The sequence below is a fragment of the Thamnophis elegans genome, chromosome 10 (genome assembly GCF_009769535.1).
Source record: "Thamnophis elegans isolate rThaEle1 chromosome 10, rThaEle1.pri, whole genome shotgun sequence".
Taxonomy (NCBI): domain Eukaryota; kingdom Metazoa; phylum Chordata; class Lepidosauria; order Squamata; family Colubridae; genus Thamnophis; species Thamnophis elegans.
The window spans coordinates 38,956,656-38,977,241 of record NC_045550.1 but is presented as its reverse complement, the minus strand read 5'-3'; the positions used below and the strand labels follow the sequence as shown (position 1 = coordinate 38,977,241).

Genomic DNA, 20,586 nt, shown 5'->3' with positions numbered 1-20,586 from the left:
CTTTATGCTCTGTTTTTTCCATTTGCTGCTTGTAGGTTGCTATGAATATATTACAAAATATATAGATTTTGATCCAGAAATTGCACCATAAAATTAAGTGGGAACCAAAGAATAACTATGTCCATTTTTGCATTAATTCCAAAATAAGAACTACAGCACTTTGCAATAAATTTCTCCTTATTTGATACCCCATTTGAATAGTATATGAAGTTCTTCCAAAATAAAGGCAGAAAAGATCCCATGCCAAGAAAAAAATATGCTTGAAAATATCAACATTAATAAATTCGGATTTGATTTGTCCTCATTTTTAGGCAAGTCTGAAATGTTGATATGTTCTGAAAATACAATAATTACAAGTTGATTGATAATATTTCAAAATAATGTGGCTGTTACTAATTAATATTATTATTTGTTTAACTAATTATTTAATAGTTATAACTAACAACAAGAAAAATAAGGAAAAGCCAACGGATTTATAATACAATAAGAAAATTTCTGTCATGATCAGGATAAAATTTTAAAAAAACTAAATGACAGGACAGCAACATTTCTTATCATAATTATATATAAATCTGATTTATGTCATAGTGACAGGAATAATGGGATTTCTACTACAAAATACCTGGAAAAACCAAGTTGAAGAAAACTAATTTATAAAAATAAAATCCTGCACATTCGATATTTGCCATAAGATGGAGCCATTGGCCCACAACAACTATTGGAAACTCAAAAAAAAATTACATATATTTACCAATAGCTCTAGAACGTAGACTTATATACCTCTTCACGGCAGTTTACAGAGTCAGCATATTGCCCCCAATAATGCTTTCTGACACTTTTGGAAACCAATCAATGATCCTTTTTGTTCATTATAATTCTGAACTGTTTCAAAAAATAGCATAGAACTTCTTCAGTTAGGGGGTTAAATCTAGTACTAATCAGGTCTAAGGAGACCTTTCCTAACATATTGAAATATCTTTGCAGAAAAAAAATCTTTGTTCAGTTCTGAGGTTGCAAACTTCTTGAAGTGAGAGGATCTGGTTACAATGACTCACAGCCTTATAGCCATATTGTTGGGTTTGCACAATGCACTAACATGTGACAGCCTTTGAACAGAAGTTACAGTTGGTTTTTAATACAGTAATCAACATTTTGACTGGAATTCATGGCAGGGATAATTTTACCATTTACTATTTGGTGGGCCAATACTGTAAGTTTTTGGATACAATTTAAGTTTATTAGCTGGATGTTAGTTTCAACTTATAATGGTTCTGTATCTCTTGGTACATATCAGGCAGACCGATGATATAAGATTGCCTTAAATCAACCTGTTTGAGTACATCCCTCAGGGAGAGGCTGCTAGTAAGGTTAGTGGGTGATAAGGCCAGAAAATTTCTTCTACATAGCTCTGTCATTCTCCCCTGGATGCCAGAGTGGCCCACTTGGTGATGATCTTATAGAAATTGGTAAAAGCGTCTGAGAGTATCTTGAGACATAGACTATTCTACCATTTGTGTTTGGCGCAGCATAATTGTCACTTATCTATTTCTATTTTTGTAATATGTATATTTTAGGGCGGATGTTAAGTTTTTGTTTGGTTGCTGTTATAAGTCACTGGGATTCTCTAAGAATTTGGGAGATGATGATGATGGTGAGGATAATGATGCATCAGTACCCATATAATAAATCCACATCAGCATCTAGATTTGACATATGAAATTATTGATAATTACAAAGCTGGTATAAACAAAAATGCTGGAAATTATTTATATATATAATAAAAGAAAGCTAAAACAGAAGGGAGCTCAAGCACTTTTTAACTTCAAGCTTAATAATCTACAAATGTGAAGTCCAGTTAGTAAAGGAGGAAAGCTGGTTTATATGTGAATCGGTATCCCTGAATCCTTAATACTGGGTGAATGTATCAATTTGTAAGGGTTTTTTTTTTATCCCATCTAGAAATAGTGCATCTGAGTTATCATTAAAAATTTCAGATGATGGTTCATTTGCGGCTATGACATTCAGACATATAAACTGGCTGTTTTAAATTAATCTATTTTTACTATTCTTAATGGATGTTATAGGCCAACCACATAAAACATAGCAACTGTAATGCTGGGTCTCCTTTGAATTCCTTTCGTCCATTGCCTCTATAAATTAGTTAAACTAGGAAAGTATCTTTACCATTTTAAGTCTCATCATAGATTTTCAAAACAAATGTAAATAAAAAGAAGGATTATATATTGCCTTCATACTTGGATTTAAGGAAAGACATTAATAACACTTGTGAAATAAGGCCCTGTTCCACCAGTTTTTGCTCCTATAACATGCTATTACATTATTGAATATGCTATTTCATAAGTTAACTCTTTCACTTACATAAAAATGTCATTGATATGATCTCAACAATCATATAATAAAGCTAAGTATGTCTTCTTTTTTTCCTTCATGTTGTATACATGGTTTGATGCTTCTCTGCAACTTCTGCAGATGCAGAATTTCAGCATATTGCAAATAGCCATTTTTACACTGGATATATATTTTATTAAGTATCTATTCTATCTATCTACATCAATTGGCTACATATCCAATAAAATATATAGCAAAACACTAAAGGGATATGCTTACTGCTGTAATTTTATGGCATAACTGTTCATTTCAAAATAAGGAATGGATATGGGTGACATACCATCATGGCAGGAAGAATGTTTTACAGTAGTTATTACATATCAGGTTTAGTACAATATCACTTTGGCAGTCTGCTAAATAGATCCTGCTCTGGTCTATTCTTTCTCCCCAGATAGTTTAAATTGCCTTTTTCTATCTCTTAAAGGGATAATTTGAGGGATATTCTGCACAAGGTACAAGTTTGTAAGATAAGACTATCACATCTAAAGCATAAAACAAAACCTCACTTCAAATAGCAGAAGAGCTAATTGGGATAAAGAGATGTTCGCCTACTTCTTTTCCTGCTGTGTTAGTTTGAAGGGTTTAATGAAGAGTTTTCAAAAGTTTTGAGGACTGCAAAACATCCCAACCAAACCATTCTGTCACTTTCTTCTGCTATCTCTAGGTAGTCCTAAACATATGACCACAACTGGAACTGGAACTTCCATCACTAAAAAATGAGGTTTTAAAGTGAGTCACATTTTGTTTCTACAATCTTTTTGCTGTGATCATTAAGTGAAGCATGTGGTTGTTGGGTAAAGCTGGCTTCTCCCATTAGATTTTGCTTATTGGAAGCTTCCTGGGAAGGTCACAAATTGTGATTTTATTGTGCACTGCAACTAATGTAAATACATGCCAGTTGACAAGCACATGAATTTTTATCATGTGTTTGCAGCAATGCTGTTATAACTGGGTGAAATCATCAGTCACTTTTTTCAATGCCATTGTAACTACAAGAGATCATTAAACAAATGGTCATAAGTTGAGGTGTACTTCATTCAAATTTTCAAAACCTAGGGCAGTATTGTATTTATATGAGCTGGTGGCAAACAGACTGAAACTTGAGACACATTTGGGGAGAGAGTAACTGCTTTCTGTTATGAGCAGAGAGTCTCAAATGCACTATTTATCTACAACACATGAATATATTTATTGGGAGTAAATTACACTAGAGGGCAATATAAGTGTAGAGTTGAAATGTGGACTAATATATAGAAAGATTCATAAACCACCTAGAAAAAGCAGCTGAACAATTAGATATGGTCTACAAGTCACATTAATGAATAATTGTATTGAGGAAAAAAAAACCTAAATGCTTCTTGATAAAAATTGAATGAGACAACTTTTCTTTCTCAGCATGTAAAGATTGCTTAGATAAGCTGCAGGAATTTTTTTCTTTTTTTCCCTAACAGCTCTTATTCAAAGAATTACATTTCCTTTAACATATAATTTTTTTCAAACAGTTTGAAGACCATACGAATTTGCATACTGGCACACAGCAAAACTTGCCCAGTATCCAAATATTAAATAACATGTATTCTTCCATTGGAATCCCACTATTGAAGGAAAATACAAAAAGATGTTCAAAGAACACATCAATCTCCCTGTTATTCATCGTCCATGAAAATTCCATTAATATCTAGACAGCTTATTGTAAAATCTTTGCTATTCTATAAAAACAGAATATTATGGATCAGTCCCAATACTATTATATGTGATTTAGGAGTTTCGAAGGAAAAAAATTACTTCTCATAAATAGAAAACAAGCCTTTTATTAAGTTGTGTGTTTTTGAGTATGTATGTGCATGGATTTATGTGTGCATATACAGTATGTATATATGCATACACGCACAATCATGGTGTGTGTGTGTGTGTGTATATACACACAACACACACACAATTTTTTTAAAAAATTATTCATGCACTTATCTCAAAATGACAGAATACAAAGAGATTCAAGTTCAAACTGTGTATACAAAGTCACTGTCTAGTACAAAATGGTATAGACAAGATGCTTGAAAGAAATATACATTATATAAAACACAAATTTATAAAATGCTGCTTTTAAGCAGAATTTTTCAGAAAAGAAAATTACTTAAAAAAAAATGAAACAAGATATTCAACTAACTACATATAGAGTAAAAAAGGATACATATTCATATTACAGAATGGAGACAAATAAATGTTAAAGAAGAGACCATTGCAAAGAAAGCTTGATGCTAGAAACGATAAGATTTCTTTGCTTATGAAAGGGAGACACACACACACACATATCATAAAAACAGAAATCAAACCAAAACACTCAGAAGAACAATTTACAATAACAGATGGTAGACAAACACAGAAGGGAGAACATTTGGCATGTTGCATCACAGGAAGTCATTCACGATTGGCTAACGATGGTACCTGGCTCGGTTGCAGTTCACTGGCTTGCCTGAGAGGAGGAACAGAGGGAGGAGGAACACCTGATGTGGAAGCAGATCTCCCTAATCTGCAGCTTGATTTCGGTTCTGGAAAGGAAAAAGAATGGATTAGAGAAGACTTCTGCACTCTCTTAAATTAAGGGTCCAATCTGGATAAATTGTAGCTCCAGGGCTTCATGCAGCTCTTCAACTTTTTAATCATGGCTGATGATTCCTGACAATGTTTTCTGTCATTTCAAGTTGGATAAGCTGTGAAAACTCTAGTTGAAACTCCAAAAGAAGCATCTCGTGGATGTGCTTCTCTCCCAACACTTAATCCTGCCTACTCATGTAATCGAGTGATGTCCCTCAAATATTAAGGCTGATTTTTATTTTAGACAACTAACCACAGGCTTTCAAATATAGGGCAGCACTGTCTGTGTTGTTTTTCTTCACATTTTCTTCTTTTTGAATTTTTGATGTGTTTCTGCTTATTTTGCTGTAAAAACTGTGTTGCTGAATTTCCACATTTTGCACTGGATTTTATTGTACGCTCAAAGGAGGATTCAGGGTTGAAAAAAGGTTTAGGTGGCCTTATGTGTCCTATGGGGAACCCACTTCTGTTGCTAAAGAAGTCAGAATTTTCAAACTTAGCTAATACGTTGCTTTAAAACCTCTCACATGTTGATCCAGTGCCTCCTTTCTCAGTTTCCCATCCTGTGGCTAAGAGAAGCCTCAGATTCACCTTTCCTCAAACTGCTATTGGAGAAGAGTTAATGCAAGATTTTTTTGGCCACTTTCATCTCTAAAAAAGATCTATCTTTCACTATTATGCTTTATTTTTAATTGACCGAATACTTTCAGTAATAGCAGCATTTGGGTGACAAAATGCGTCTTGGCTTAGAAGCAAAGCAGAGTTAGGCCTAGTTATTACACTGATGAGAAACTACCAGTAAATATCATGAATATAGTTTAAACATCACAGAAAAAGACAGTGTGAAATCAGGTCTGCATGGTTGCCAAGAAAACTGCATGGAAAACTGTGTGTCTATGAAATCATCAGGAGTCAAATGTAACTTGAGGGAGACTCTATCTTTCAATAGTGTATGATAACTGTCATACATAAACAAAGTATCGTTGCCAGTCGACATTGACCGGCTGATGGAATTCGGAGGAGGCCTAGTCTATGGGATCTTATTGGCCTAGTGGAAGTAATTGGCAGTAGGCGGTCTCTCAAGTACCCAGATCCAATACCATGAAGGGCTTTGTAGGTGACAACTAGCACCTTGAAGCGCACCCGGAGATCAACAGGCAGCCAGTGCAGCTCACGGAGGATAGGTGTTACGTGGGTGAAACGAGGTGCACCCACGATCGCTCGCGCGGCTGCATTCTGGACCAGCTGAAGTCACCGAATACTCTTCAAGGGCAGCCCCATGTAGAGCACATTGCAGTACTCCAGCCTAGAGGTCACAAGGGCACGAGTGACTGTTGTGAGAGCCTCCCGGTTCAGGTAGGGATGCAACTGGTGCACCAGGCGAACCTGGGCAAATGCCCCCCTGGTCACAGCTGACAAATGGTGTTCAAAAGTCAGCTGTGGGTCCAGGAGGACTCCCAAGTTGCGGACCCTATCTGAGGGGCGTAGTATTTGACCCCCCAGCCTGAGAGATGGAACACTTGGCCAATTAGTGGGAGGGAAGCACAACAGCCACTCGGTCTTATCTGGATTGAGTACAAGCTTGTTAACCCCCATCCAGTCTCTAACAGCCTCAAGGGCCTGGCTCATCACGTCCATCGCTTCATTGAGTTGGCACGGGGCGGACAGATACAACTGTGTATCATCCGCATACTGGTGGTATTTTATCCCGTGCCGTCGAATGATCTCGCCCAGTGGTTTCATGTAGATATTAAAAAGTAGGGGGGACAGAACCAAACCCTGCGGCACCCCATATGTTAGGGGCCTAGGGGTCGATCTCTGCCCTCCGACTAACACCGACTGCGACCTGTCCGAGAGGTAAGAGGAGAACCACCGTAAAACAGTGCCTCCCACCCCCACCTCCCGCAGTCGTCGCAGAAGGATACCATGGTCGATGGTATCGAAAGCTACAGAGAGGTCAAGGAGTACCAGGATGGAGGCATGGCCTCCATCCCTGGCTCTCCAGAGATCATCGGACAATGCGACCAAAGCGGTTTCTGTGCTGTAGCCAGGTCTGAAGCCAGACTGGAATGGATCAAGATGTTGTTTATGCTTAAAAAGGCCAGTGACTTGCTAAGGACCTAATTTAAACCTTTAGAAGTTTCAGAGTTCAAACTGTCATACTGTGTGTTGCGAGTTTTCAAAACTAAATAGTAACATCTAGACCAGGGGTGGGCAGCTTGCAGCCCATGGACCAGTTATAGCATTCAGTATCCTTTTTTGCAGACCTTGGAGCAATTTAGAGAGAGTTGAGTGAAAGATATTGATTCCTTGGGAGAAGCTAAAGTATTGAAGAGCTGAAGTGTCAGTCCTAAATCTTAGGGTTTCGAATGGTGTCTTGGTATAGCAGTTAAGGCGGTGCTGTGAAACTCCCAGCTGGATGCATCACACACTGGCCAGGCCCACGTCTGTTTTAGCAGAGGGGGGGAAAGTCCTGATATGTCATGTGATGTTGTCATGACGACCTAAGTTTGACACCCCTGAGTTAAGACATCAGGCTAGAAACTGGGTGTCTATGTTTTCTACCCTTGCCTTAGGCACAAAGCCAACTGGGCAAGACAGTCCTTTAGAGCCTCGGGAAGGAGGCAATTGCTAACCACTTCTGGAAAAAAAAACTTGCCACGAAAATTTGCCATGCAGTCTCTGAGGATCAGAGTTTAGAAAGACAAAAAATAGTAAATGCGTATTTTTCTTTAAACTCTTCACCATCACCACCATTCAGATGCATTTTGCTGTTTTTGCATGTTTAAGAAGATAAAATTGATTCTACAAACCACAACAATCATGCTGTCACAATACTACACAGTGGAAATGCACAACATTTCCAGCATGCATTTTTTTAAAAACATAATATCATTGCTTTCCCTTCCAGAGACACATCCTACTAATTCAATTTGACATAGGAAACATCCCCACATGACATGAAACAGGTAGGTCCTTGTAGTCCAGATCACTAGGAAAATTCAGAGTTGTAAATATTTTTCATACTGCAATTCTTTTAATGAATATTGTAATTAATATTTTGCAGGCAAAATTACTTAATTACTTAGGAAAAAAAGAATCCTATATTTTAACTTAGGACTTACGATTGTAAGATGTTCTAAAGGATTAAAATCATAGTAATGGTAATGATAATAGTTATAGTAAAATAACTGAGCAATGATGTAGGTAATCAAATAGACTGCACTTTAGGAATACTTTTTTATTTGCCAAGAAAAATATGTAGCATTCTTTAAAATAAATATTTATGACATTGTGACATTATGCACTCATTTTGAAACATTTTCTACACTTATTACATAGCTCCCTGAAGAACTTTTTATCTGCAGAAATGATTCTACTCATCTCCTAAGTACCGTATGTCAACAAAAGTAGGAAGGTTGGGTTTGATTCTTCAATTTTCAGCTGACTCTTTTATCCAGCATGTGGAATAGGCTAGACATGCCATTTTTATGCAATGGGATATGAGGCTCTGGCTTTCTATATAGTGATAGAAATTAGAATCCATCACAGTCCATACAAAGATCAAAACTTCTCCACAACTGCAATCGAAATTATTATTTTTTGGGAAATACTCCTTGCAAATCATTTATATTTCATGTATTTGATTCAGCAACATTGAACAACACCAATACTGGGATTATATATATATATATACACCAGAGGTGGTATTCAGCAGGTTCTGACCAGTTCCGGAGAACCAGTAGCGGAAATTTTGAATAGTTCAAAGAACCAGTAAATACCACCTCTGACTGGCCCCACTCCCATCTTTTCGTGTCACCTGAGTCCCAGATGATCAGGAGGAAATGGGGATTTTGCAGTATCTTCCCCTGGAGTGGGGAGGGAATGGAGATTTTACAGTATCTTTCCCCTGGAGTGGGGTGGGAATGAAGATTTTACAATATCCTTCCCCTGCCATGCCCACCAAGCCACACCACACCCACAAAACCGGTTGTAAAAATTTTTGAATCCCACTACTGATATACATGTATCTGTATATAGGGATAGTGGGGGTATAATCATATATATATTCATCTATTAACTATTTGTAAGTGAACTAAAATCACATTTCAAAGAAGAAATGGGAAAGAAAGAAGAGCATCCTTTTCTTTTCCACAATTTTATTGTAACATCTAAGTTTAAGAATCAGGTACAATAGACCCCTCATTATTTTCTGTTTTGCTAAATGATTTTACAAGCATTTTGCAAGCATTCTGTTTTGCTAAATGATTTGCTGAGTGATTTGGCAAGGTCTGGAATATTAAGTTATTAAAAACATCGAGATATAGGCAACATAATATTGGAAGTACTGGTATTTGGAAATGAGATGCAGTGCATGTTTCCAACAGCAGATGGCAATGCAAAATACCATCTCCTAGCAGCTATAAGCTTGTAGAAATGTTCTTCAAAATATCCACCATTAAGTTCACTAAAGAATTCCATTTTGTGAATCCCTTATGGTTTTCATTGAAAAATCAACAGTATATTCTTAAGGAGGTGGCATGTATACAGAAAAAATCACTGAAATCTATTTCCTTTCTGAACTCTCTGGTGGAAGATGTCTTAAAACCATCAGAGAAGAAACATCCTTGCAACATTATTGAAGAGCTACAAAATACAAGAATGAACACAGCAGTCAAAGGCAGCAATAGATTTGCAGATTCAGTAGGGAATTAGTTTGCTCTTGGTGGTACAATATTGTAGCATGTCACTTATACCGAGAAAGGAAAAAATGGTTCTAATTGGCCAACATCACATAGTAGCAACAATCAATTCTACAACAGAACTATAAGATGAACAAAACTCAGAGCACAGCTGTATTTTAGGATAGATGAAGATTTGGAGGGAAGAATGGCCTCTTGCTTTCAATTTTCATAGCAGGAAACATGAAAACTACCATGAGTTTCCTTTATTCCACTGAGTAAAACCATTCTCAGCTGTCTCCGTTGCCGAAAACTTTCTACTCATCCTTACAGCAAGCAAGGATAATGTTTATACAGAAGTAGCTGATTTGGCAAGTAAACAAGAAGTCAACTAATATATATATATATATATATGTGTGTGTGTGTGTGTGTGTGTGTGTGTGTGTGTGTGTGTGTGTGGTTTTTATTTTATTTTATTTGTGCTGATACAAATAAAATTGATACAAAGCACAAATAATAAATAAAAAACCACAAATATAACAAAGGCAACAGTAAAAAATATTGGGTTTCTGTCGTGATGGACTCGTGTGACGAGCCGAAGGACAGATGATGGAAGCAGTTGGCTTCCTCCCATAATTGGGGCTTACCAGGGGTTGTAAAAAATCATATATATATATATATATATATATATATATATATAGAGAGAGAGAGAGAGAGAGAGAGAGAGATAGATAGATATAGATATAGATATAGATATAGATATAGATATAGATATATAGATATATATAGATATATATAGATATATAGATATATATATAGACACACACATACATACATACATACATACATACATACATACATACATACATATATATATATATATATATATATATATATATATATGCTTTTATACTTCTAATCTTTAGTTCAAATTCCACATGAAAAAACTTGATATTGTATTTCCTATGGATGTATTTCCTATGGATGTATTTCCTATGGATGTATGTAGGTAACAAAGCTACACAATGTTCTAGCTTCAAAGAGAAAATGGCACCTGTTAATAATCCAAAGTGTATTTTTCCTACAATTCTGCTGCCCCTGAATAGTTTGGGATCCCAGGAAAAGGTGCAGCAACTTTAAGCATTGTCCTCTGGTCCATTAGTACACCCATGCACATGCCACCCCCCCCCTTCCCATTTAAATCTGAAGCAATGCAAACTTGATAGACACCATTAGTCTTCTACTTATTTAGTTTTATTTAGCTCCTTGTGTTTCACAAAGCATGATCATAGAATTGGGTCTTGACTGGGTAATTTCAGTTCAATGCCTGAGCCCAGTGGTTAGACTGCAGTACTGCAGGCTACTTCTGCTGATCACTGGCTGCCAGCAGTTTGACAGATCGAATCTCACCAGACTCAAGCTTGACTCAGCCTTCCATCTTTCCGAGGTGAGTAAAATGAGGACCCAGATTATTGGGGGCAATATGCTGACTTTGTAAACCGCTTAGAGAGGGCTACAAGGCACTGTGAAGTGGTATATAAGTCTAAGTGCTAGTGCTGTTGCTACCTTTGAGGTTGATCTAGAAGTTGCAGCTGGTCCATAGCCATGGCTGGGTTGCTGCTAATTTGCTAAGTCTGAAGTGTTTGTAATGACATACAATGCCTTATATTGTTTGTATAGTGTGCACTTCCTTTTGTGCCTGCCTAGCAACTAAAATCTAGTGGGGATATATTCCTGAGGCTTCTTTATATGCCAGCAATGTACTAGCCATAAGAGATTATTCTGGTTGTGAAATTCCCTCTTGCTCAGAGAACACTTCACTGGTGCTGAGAATGTTAAGGTAATGTCTCCACTGGACTTTATGTTAAACTGGAACTCCACTGTCCTAACTCTTAAACTGATCAACTTTTAAGCAGTGCATTTTTAAGGCATTTTTATTACATTTGTAAATGTATTTCATTTATTGTAACTACTTTAATTTATTTCCCGACTGGTGATCAATTTTGCAACACTAAAAAGCAGATGAAAAATATCAAAGAAATAAAAATCATTTTCTCCAAGATCTTCTCCACTAATAACAACCTATGACAAAATGCATATGCACATAGAATACATAGATGTAATCTGTGTTTCATACTTCTTCAACCTAACCATGAGAAGACTTATTACAAAATAAATAGTTATCATAGTATCAGAGGTGCTACTGTTGAGGAATATAATGAGTAAGTAATGTGCTATCCAAATCAATTATAGTCAATTTCATTTCATTTTGTGAATAATCTCAGTTCATTAATAGACTTTTTTTCTTTCATAGATTTGGATTCTAGCCAGTTTTGGGAAGGAAGGAAGGGAGGGAGGGAGGGATAAAGGAAGGAGGGAGAGAGGGAATATGTGTGCATGCACATTTGTGCACATTAGCAAGTGAATCTATTTTATGTTGGTGTTTTAATTTTTTATACGTTTGCTTTCATTCAAGACTAGCACTTCTAGTCAAGACATAAGTGTAGTTCAAGCCATCATATTGGACTGTACCCCAATATATCAAATCTTCAATCTATTAACAAACAGGCTAATAGCAACATACTTTGAAAGTGCATTCACTGTTTATTCCAATTTTTAATGTGAATGATTTTGCTGGGTAGTGATAATGACTTTATCAAACAGTATATTGTGGTTCATTTCGTGCTCTCCTGAAGATATTTCAGATTAAAATCTAGTTTAATTCAGTTAATATGGCCAATGGTAAAAGATAATAAGAAATTATTATATATTTATTATAATATAAGAGACATAACCCTAAAGCTAAATAATAAGATATAACAATGCAAAACTTTTGGAATCTTTAACATGTCTTTAACATGTAGTATTCTGGCCACTAGAGAAGAGGACGGACAAGGAAGAAAGAAAATCATGGAGATGGCCTTGAAAGGTCTATTCAGAAATCATTATATACAAAAAGGGTGGAAACATTCCTTAACCACTGGAAAGGAAAATACTATAATTAGAGACTCAAAAGAGATTCAAATGGCTTCTCCCTAATGCACTGGCATATAAGAGCCAACAGAATTAAAACACAATCAAACTTGCAATATAGGGTTAGAGTTATCTCAATAAATCTATCTTCCTGTGTAATTAGTTTTCTGAGCTGGACAAATATGACAGAGCAAAATGGCACAAGTCTAAAGCAGCCAAATTTTCACATGTTTTCAGTCCAACATTTCCTGTGAAAATGCCAACAATAAACAAAATATGGTGAGTTTTTATTTTAAAAAATATTAATGTATCCCATTAAACTGAGAAGAATTAAAGTAGCTTGCAATTAGATAAGTATTTCCATGTTCTTGTTTGGCATATCATTTTGGCCAAAGAAAGATAATTATCCCCTGATTACATTTAGTTGAAGTACCATCCATGTTGAAGCAATCTTGATTTTTGTGAATTTCACAAATCTTTTCACTAGAAATCCATAGTACTATTTGTTTATTGTACTGCTGTGCAAAATGGGTCTAACTATACCTACCTGAACTATTATTTCCTGCCAACATGGTTGGACTAACAGAAGACCTTCCAAGTCGGTTAGACACAAGTGATGGTCCTGGTGTTCCATCCCATTCCTGAGCTTTGATTGGCTCTCTGGAAGATGACCCATGATGACATCCTTTGTCTTTGTTTTCCAGCTTTGGTAATGGTTCGGTACTGTGACTTCTGATCTTTAGTTCCTCTAACGGTTCTGCAAAATATGCAAAGTTCATACTCCATTACAAATGCAAATTAATTGCATCCATACACTACTTTTTTCCAGGCCAGTACGCTACTGCTTGAGCTCTATTGTAAATGTACTGTAGAAAAGACCATAATAAGAAAAAAATTAAACAAATTAATCAAGAATTATAGTTGCTTCATATTACTCGTGACCTATTTGGATGGAAAGACTGTAGGTAAAGTTAGAAATCTATTTTATTTATTTTGTCTCCTACCTTTATTATTTTTTTGCAAACAATTCAAGGCACATTCAAATATTTCATGAAATCATCTGGTAAGTATAACTCTTATGTACATTTTCTCACCGATGTATAAAATTGAAGCTGAGGTCAATTCCTGATAGTATTTCCATGCCACCTGTGCTGTGAATATCTTCAGAATAATTTTTATTACACAAGATTTTTAAGTGAAGCACAATAAATATTAACTAAATTGTATTAAGCTCATATCAAAAACCACAAGATGTCTCACCAATGGAAAGAATGAGTCATGAAATTATCAAAGAAATAGGACAGTGAAGAAAATTCTACAGTGATCAGGTTTCCAAATTTCTACTGAAATTTCTACCGATACACTGTTAGAAATAGACCCTTCTTACGCAGGGAATCGGAGATGCCATAAGGTTTAAGTTTTAGAAGTTATAGTTATAAAACAAACAAGTACATAGTTTGTACTGCAAAATAAAATTGAATATTGTTTTATATTCTTCTCATGTTTGGAAGAACAATGATAGGTGAATTCCGACTTTATAGAAAATTTACCATTGCTTCCTATAAATCAAAGGAAGAGAATCATGTTCTTAAACCACAGCCTTATAGAAAAAATTAAAAGCATTCTATGTGGGAAAAACACTTTAGATAGATGCAGAAGCACCATTAGAAAGTGCTCATAAAGCTCATAAGACTTATGTTTTTCAGTATACCACCACATAACAAGTTGTCAAAGCAGGATGCATTTTTCCCCATCTCTCAGTCCCTTCATGTGGATTTGCTCATAATGCAAACATAGCAAAATACACTTGTAATGAAGAACTAACACCAATTATAGGTAAAAAGGATGAGGAGATATGAGAAAGGTACAGAAGCATGGCTCATATTGGAAACTGGATGCTCAGGAATCAAATAAAGAAGCATTCATATGAAATCCGTGATACCAGGGTTAAGAATTATTCTATTCAATGATTCTATGTAAGAATCATCTAAGTAAGGTTCTAGGCAAGAAAAACAAAATGCACAGGTACAGTAAATGTTGCACCTCGCTCAATAGTAGTAACTGTGAGAGGGATATTGGAGTCCTAGTGGACAACGATTTAAATATGAGCCAGCAGTGTGCAGCAGCTGCTAAAAAAGCCAACACAGTTCTAGGCTGCATAAACAGAGGGATAGAATCAAGATCACATCAAGTGTTAATACTACTTTATAATGCCTTGGTAAGGCCATACTTGGAATACTGCGTTCAGTTTTGGTTGCCACAATGTAAAAAAGATGTTGAGACTCTAGAAAGAGTGCAGAGAAGAGCAACCAATATGGTTAGAGGACTGGAAGCTAAAACATATGAAGAACAGTTGCAGAAACTGGATATATCTAGTTTAACAAAAAGAAGGACTAATGGTGACATAATAGCAGTGTTTTAATATATCAGGGGCTGCCACAAAGAAGAGGAAGTTAAACTATTCTCCAAAGCACTTGAGGGCAGGACAAGAAACAATGGGTGGAAACTAAACAAGGAGAAAAGCAACTTAGAACTAAGGAGAAATTTCCTGACAGTTAATCAATGGAACATCTTGCCTCCAGAAGTTGTGAATGCTCCAACTCTGGACATTTTAAAAAAGATGTTGGATATTCTTTTGTCTGAAGTGGTGTAGGGTTTCCTGCCAAAGCAGGGGATTGGACTAGAAGATCTTCAAAGTCCCTTCCAACTCATTTTCCAATCCCTCTGGGATTGGGCGGCCTATAAATCTAATAAATTAAATTAAATTATTCTATTCTATTCCAAATAATACTAGCTACCAATTCAGAATACTGGCATAGTTTCTCCCCTATTCTTCAGGATGAAAAACTACAAATATTGTTAACAATATCAACCAATTCTGTTTATTTAAGGTCATTGTTGTGCAGACATGCGGTTTGTCACCAACATATATTTACATGACAAACTTCCCTTCTCACTTTATTTAAAAACTAATGAAGCTACAAGAAAAAAAGCAGTCTGAGTTGATCTTTAGTCCATCAAAGTTTATTCTTTACCCACATACTATTGTGCAAAATATTATACAAAATATTGTGTAACAAAATTGTTCAAAAACACAGCTTTAAAATCACTAATATTTTTCTAAACCTTAAAAAAAAGTAAGGCCATAAAATAGAGAAAATCATTTAGAGAACATTATTGTTTTTATGTGTAGTGATGAATTTGTATCTTGATTTAATATTATTTGATGAATGTGAAAAGATAATTTGTTTTGCTTAAAGTTTGAAATCTGTTGCTTCGTCTAAATCCATATTTGTGATTTTTCTCTTGGTGGCCTTTTTATTTTTATTTTTACAAATTAAGTTTGATTATTTTTAACTGAGACTGAGCAGCAAACAATTAATAACTGAGTACATCCCTACATATTCAGGACTTATCTCCCTATAGTTTTATATATTTATCACTTCTATTCCAAGAACAAGAATAACTAAAGTTATTTGTGAGCATTTGAAACACAAACCAAGATTTCAATTTTCACCCATGACAACGCATTCTGCCTGTATTACAGAATTTTTACAAATGCCAATAGAGGAAAAAATTGAAATAGAAGGAGATGAAATGAAACGAAATGAAATGAAGACCACACCTCAATTGATTGTTAAAACTCAGAAATGGGACATTTTATTTTCACTTGGCTATGAATGAAAGCCTTTGAAGTTTATGCAAAGAAGAAATTTCATATTGTGGTTCCATCCGGCATCACTACCTTCCCAAGATTTTGTTGCTGCTATTGTAAGGTAAAAGTAAAGGTTCTCCTCAGACATAAGTGCTAGTCATTCCCGACTCTAGAGGGAAGTTCACATCTCTGTTTCAAAGCCGAAGAGCCAGTTCTGTCCAAAGATGTCTCCGTGGTCATGTGGCATGACTAAATGCTGAAGGTGCATGGAACGCTGTTACCTTCCCACCAAAGGTGGTTCCTATTTTTCTACTTGGATGCTTTCGAACTGCAAATTGGCAGAAGCTGGGACAAGTAATAGGAGCTAACTCCGTTATGTGGTGCTAGGAATTTGAACTGCCAAATTGCCAACTTTTCTGATCGACAAGCTACATGGGGCTGCCTCTGAAAAGTGTTCGGAGACTACAATTAGTCCAGAATGCAGCCACACCAAGGTACACCCACACTACACCTATCCTCCGCGAGCTGCACTGGCTTCCTATTGGTTTCCGAGCACGATTCAAGGTGCTGGTTATTACCTTCAAAGCCCTACATGGCCTAGGACCCGGATATCTACGAGACCGTCTTCTGCCGCACACCTCCCTTAGACCGATAAGATCGCACAGGATGGGCCTGCTCCAGGTACCATCAGCCGGACAATGCCGGCTGGCGACGCCTCGGAGTAGGGTCTTCTCTGTTGCTGCTCCGGCCCTATGGAATGAGCTACCCCAAGAGATCCGGACCCTACCCACTCTCATGGTCTTCCAAAAAGCTATTAAACCTGGCTATTCCGGCAGGCCTGGGGCTGTTGACCTCTTGATTGAGGTCCAGCCCCGCTTAGACTGGTTGCATGTTGTGTCTTTTAATCTGTTGTGTTATTTGTTTTATCTGTTTTTAATTTTTTTTTCTTAATTCTTATTTCTGTAAGCCTCCCGGAGTCCTCCGGGATTGGGCGACCTATAAATTTAATAAACAGTAAACAGTAAACAGTGTCTTAGCCATTGAGCCACCACGTCCCTTTTTGCGCCTTTTTGCACCTTTTTGCTGCTGTTGTAGAGGCCCCTTATGTTATGTAACTCTGTATCTGGAGGATTATATGACCTCTCGAATTTCCAGTAGTCTGATCAGCAGGGAAAACAAGTCTGTTAAGATATATCTTGAACGTTGTTTTTTATTTTCTAATGCAAGTCTCCCCCCCATTTTCTTATTTTTTTATTCTATGCATCCCAGAGTTTACATATTAGGGCAGGTTATGAAAATTTCAAACCAATGAACAAACAAGAAATTTTAGTATAAAATTAGATCTAAGCCTTTTAAACCAGTTTTCATAATTATAAGTCCTTACTTATGGGCAAAGTAAAGGAGAAGAAAAACACACCCACCATTTTTTCTATGTGGATTCTGTCACGTTCTGAGCATGCGCTAAAATAAAGAGTTTAAGCGGGAAGTGCTCGACACCCGATTGGCTGGTCGTTTGACAACTCCGGTATAAAAAGGGAGCTGTCCAAACGAGCAGCGCTCATTCCTGTCTGAAGCCGGTTCTGAATGTTAGCCTGTATTTGTCAGGGAATAAAATTTGTTAGCCTTTATTCCCGTCTCCGCCTCAGTTCTTCTGGCTACCCACGGGTCCTGGTACACACCAGATTCAATACTAATGTAAATTTACTTCCCACTATTGTTTTTTAAATTGCTAAATGGTAACAGCATTGGAAACCTGAATTCCCTGTTGCTGAGGGAAAAATATGATTCACCACAAAAGGAAAAAAGAAAAAGGAAGACTGTTTAGAAAAAAAATCTGCAGAACAGTCTTTTTTTTTTCCAAAGTAGAATAGAAACATTAAAATATCAGACTTTGCTTTGGCAAAATGTATCTTAGTAAATTTTGACTTAACTCTGCACAATAACAGCAGGCAGATACATCAGAGCGGTTAGAATGCTTTATCTAAAATTCTTATTATTCAAATGAATGTACTCTACCTGATTGATCTGGCACAAGCTTTCCAAGAAATAATTAACTGATATAATGTTATTGTTATAAACTGCAGAACACTTTTTAGTAAGCAAACAAGGTATAATTGAAGCATCTCTAAATGAGGGCAATTCTCAGCTAGTCTTCTCTAAATAATCCACAATGTATCAGATAACAGCGTTTGTATTATTCATTCATCTTTCTCTGCTATCTGTTATAAATCCAAATATATCAATACTCATGTTAGCAGAAAGCACTATTTTATGTGAGGTTATATGTAGGCCAGTGTTTTAACTAGCTGTACTTCCAAGCAATGCTGCTTCATAACAAGGTCAGCCTGTTTGAGGTGTCATCATATCAGTCTGACCAATTCTTTAGTCTTATAAATTGTAAATCTCTCCCCCACCCCCCAGCTATTAACTGAATGGTTCCTCAGCATTCTTTCGGGAATGAATTCATATAAGCACTTATTAAATGGCAAATTTCTTAGATCATGGATTCTTGAATGGCAAAATAGCTGCTTCTGGGTCAATATCATGATTTTGTATGAGTTTTGTTTGCAAGTCTGTCTTTCCATTATAGTAATGTATTTGTAGCTGTTCCCAGATCATCACTAAGCTTTTTCTCCAGCTATCTTGACTTCTTTGTGATTTTCTTTTAAAAGAATGATATAGTAATTGTGCTTCTGAAAATCCTTTTTAAAGATTTCAACAGCTTTTAAACTCATTTTCCAAATAACTTGTCCAGCTGTGGAATCCTTCTTATTGCTCTAAGAATTGAAGGGGGGGGGAGACATGTTTTTGTTGTTTGATGGTCAGTTTTAGATTCCCTTAAAAGATAAACTCCTTATATTTTAGTCACTTTAGTTTATTGTTCTTGTTATTTCCACTTCCTCGACTAAGTTTTAGCCACTGATTGTATCAAATATACCCATTGTATCAAATACATTCAAGTATAGATGATTCTCTTGTGTCTTCTACCTTTTGAAGGAAAAAGTTGTCAGCAAGGAGAGTCAGGAATTTCCTGGAAGGATAATCTATGCAGATCATTTTTACTAAACAGATGTCAGAGTAAAGCCTTTCACTGTTACAATTTCATTTCTTTGTAAGATCTACATTATCCACATTTTCTCCTTGGTTAGGCAAGTAATAATAGAAATCAACAACACTATTGATTTTATTTGTCCCTTTACTTATTATATCCCAGATATTATCAACTGCAATGCAAGTATAATCATTTGGATGTCTGGATAAGAATCTAGTATATTTGCTATGAGTATTAATTAAAAATTGGAATGAAAATATACACCATGAACACCAATGAAACACCAATTGTGTTTCAAAGGCCAGGCATGCAAGCACAATGGAGAGCAAAACAAATCTCCAGCTGCTTCCTACTGTGCTTTCCTGCCACCCAGATACTTTATATGTGGCACTCAATCTTTGAGTGGATTCTTACGTTTTCCCAATTCCTATTCCCTGCCATGTGCTATCCCAACTCTTCTCTATTTATAAACTAAGCCAGCTGTGGCTGCTACTAACTCTGTCTTATCAGTCCACCATTATTTATATCAAGTAGCAACATCCCCTCCTCAAAGAACTTAAGTGTACTTAAGTTGGATTGCCATTTTCTTATATCTACAATACATTATAAATGACCATTGTAATGGAATAACAAGAACAGCTCTTTCATATATAATGCAGATTGATTATAATGTTGAGGAACTTTCAAATTCATTAGCAATTGGCAAAGATCTACATAGCAGCTGCAAATCAAATTTGCAATTCAATAACACCCAGATGCATACATATTTAAGGAAAAAACGCTGCTCTATAAACGGATAGTTAGTGTGGCCAACAACATAGACTTATATTGGGGTATCTTTGATCCAGTTCCCCGCTATATCACAAAATTATTTGGGTGAGCTTAGATCAGTCAGACTTTTTCAGCTCAATCTAATGAAATAAAATTAGGGGTTTTTTCAAGTCTTATCTGAAGCTGCATCTTCACTATATAAATATAGATAGTGAAAAGTAGAAAGCATTTCAAAAAGATAGGTGGAATTGGACCCATATCTTTTTTTTGGGGGGGGGTAACATCTTTTACCACATTGTTGGAATTATCTAACTTCTGTGCTGTTTACAATATTTTCATTTCTTCTTTTTTATTGTTATAAGCCTCCTAGAGTAGCCCCATGGCAAGATAGATGGCAAATAAATTTAACAAACAAATAAATTAGTTAGAACAATTAATCAATGGAACAA

The 20,586-nt window shown here is 36.0% G+C and overlaps 1 protein-coding gene across 1 annotated transcript in view; it reads right to left on the bottom strand.

Annotated features, from left to right (window-relative positions):
• NYAP2 (neuronal tyrosine-phosphorylated phosphoinositide-3-kinase adaptor 2) overlaps nucleotides 1–20,586 on the bottom strand; it is a 133,542-nt gene that overhangs the window by 15,004 nt on the left and 97,952 nt on the right. The window contains exons 5-6 of the mRNA XM_032225678.1: nucleotides 13,207–13,416; nucleotides 4,855–4,958 (exon numbers count right to left, since the gene is read on the bottom strand). Of these exons, the coding sequence (XP_032081569.1) occupies nucleotides 4,855–4,958; nucleotides 13,207–13,416 (314 nt within the window). The remainder of the gene's footprint in view (nucleotides 1–4,854; nucleotides 4,959–13,206; nucleotides 13,417–20,586) is intronic.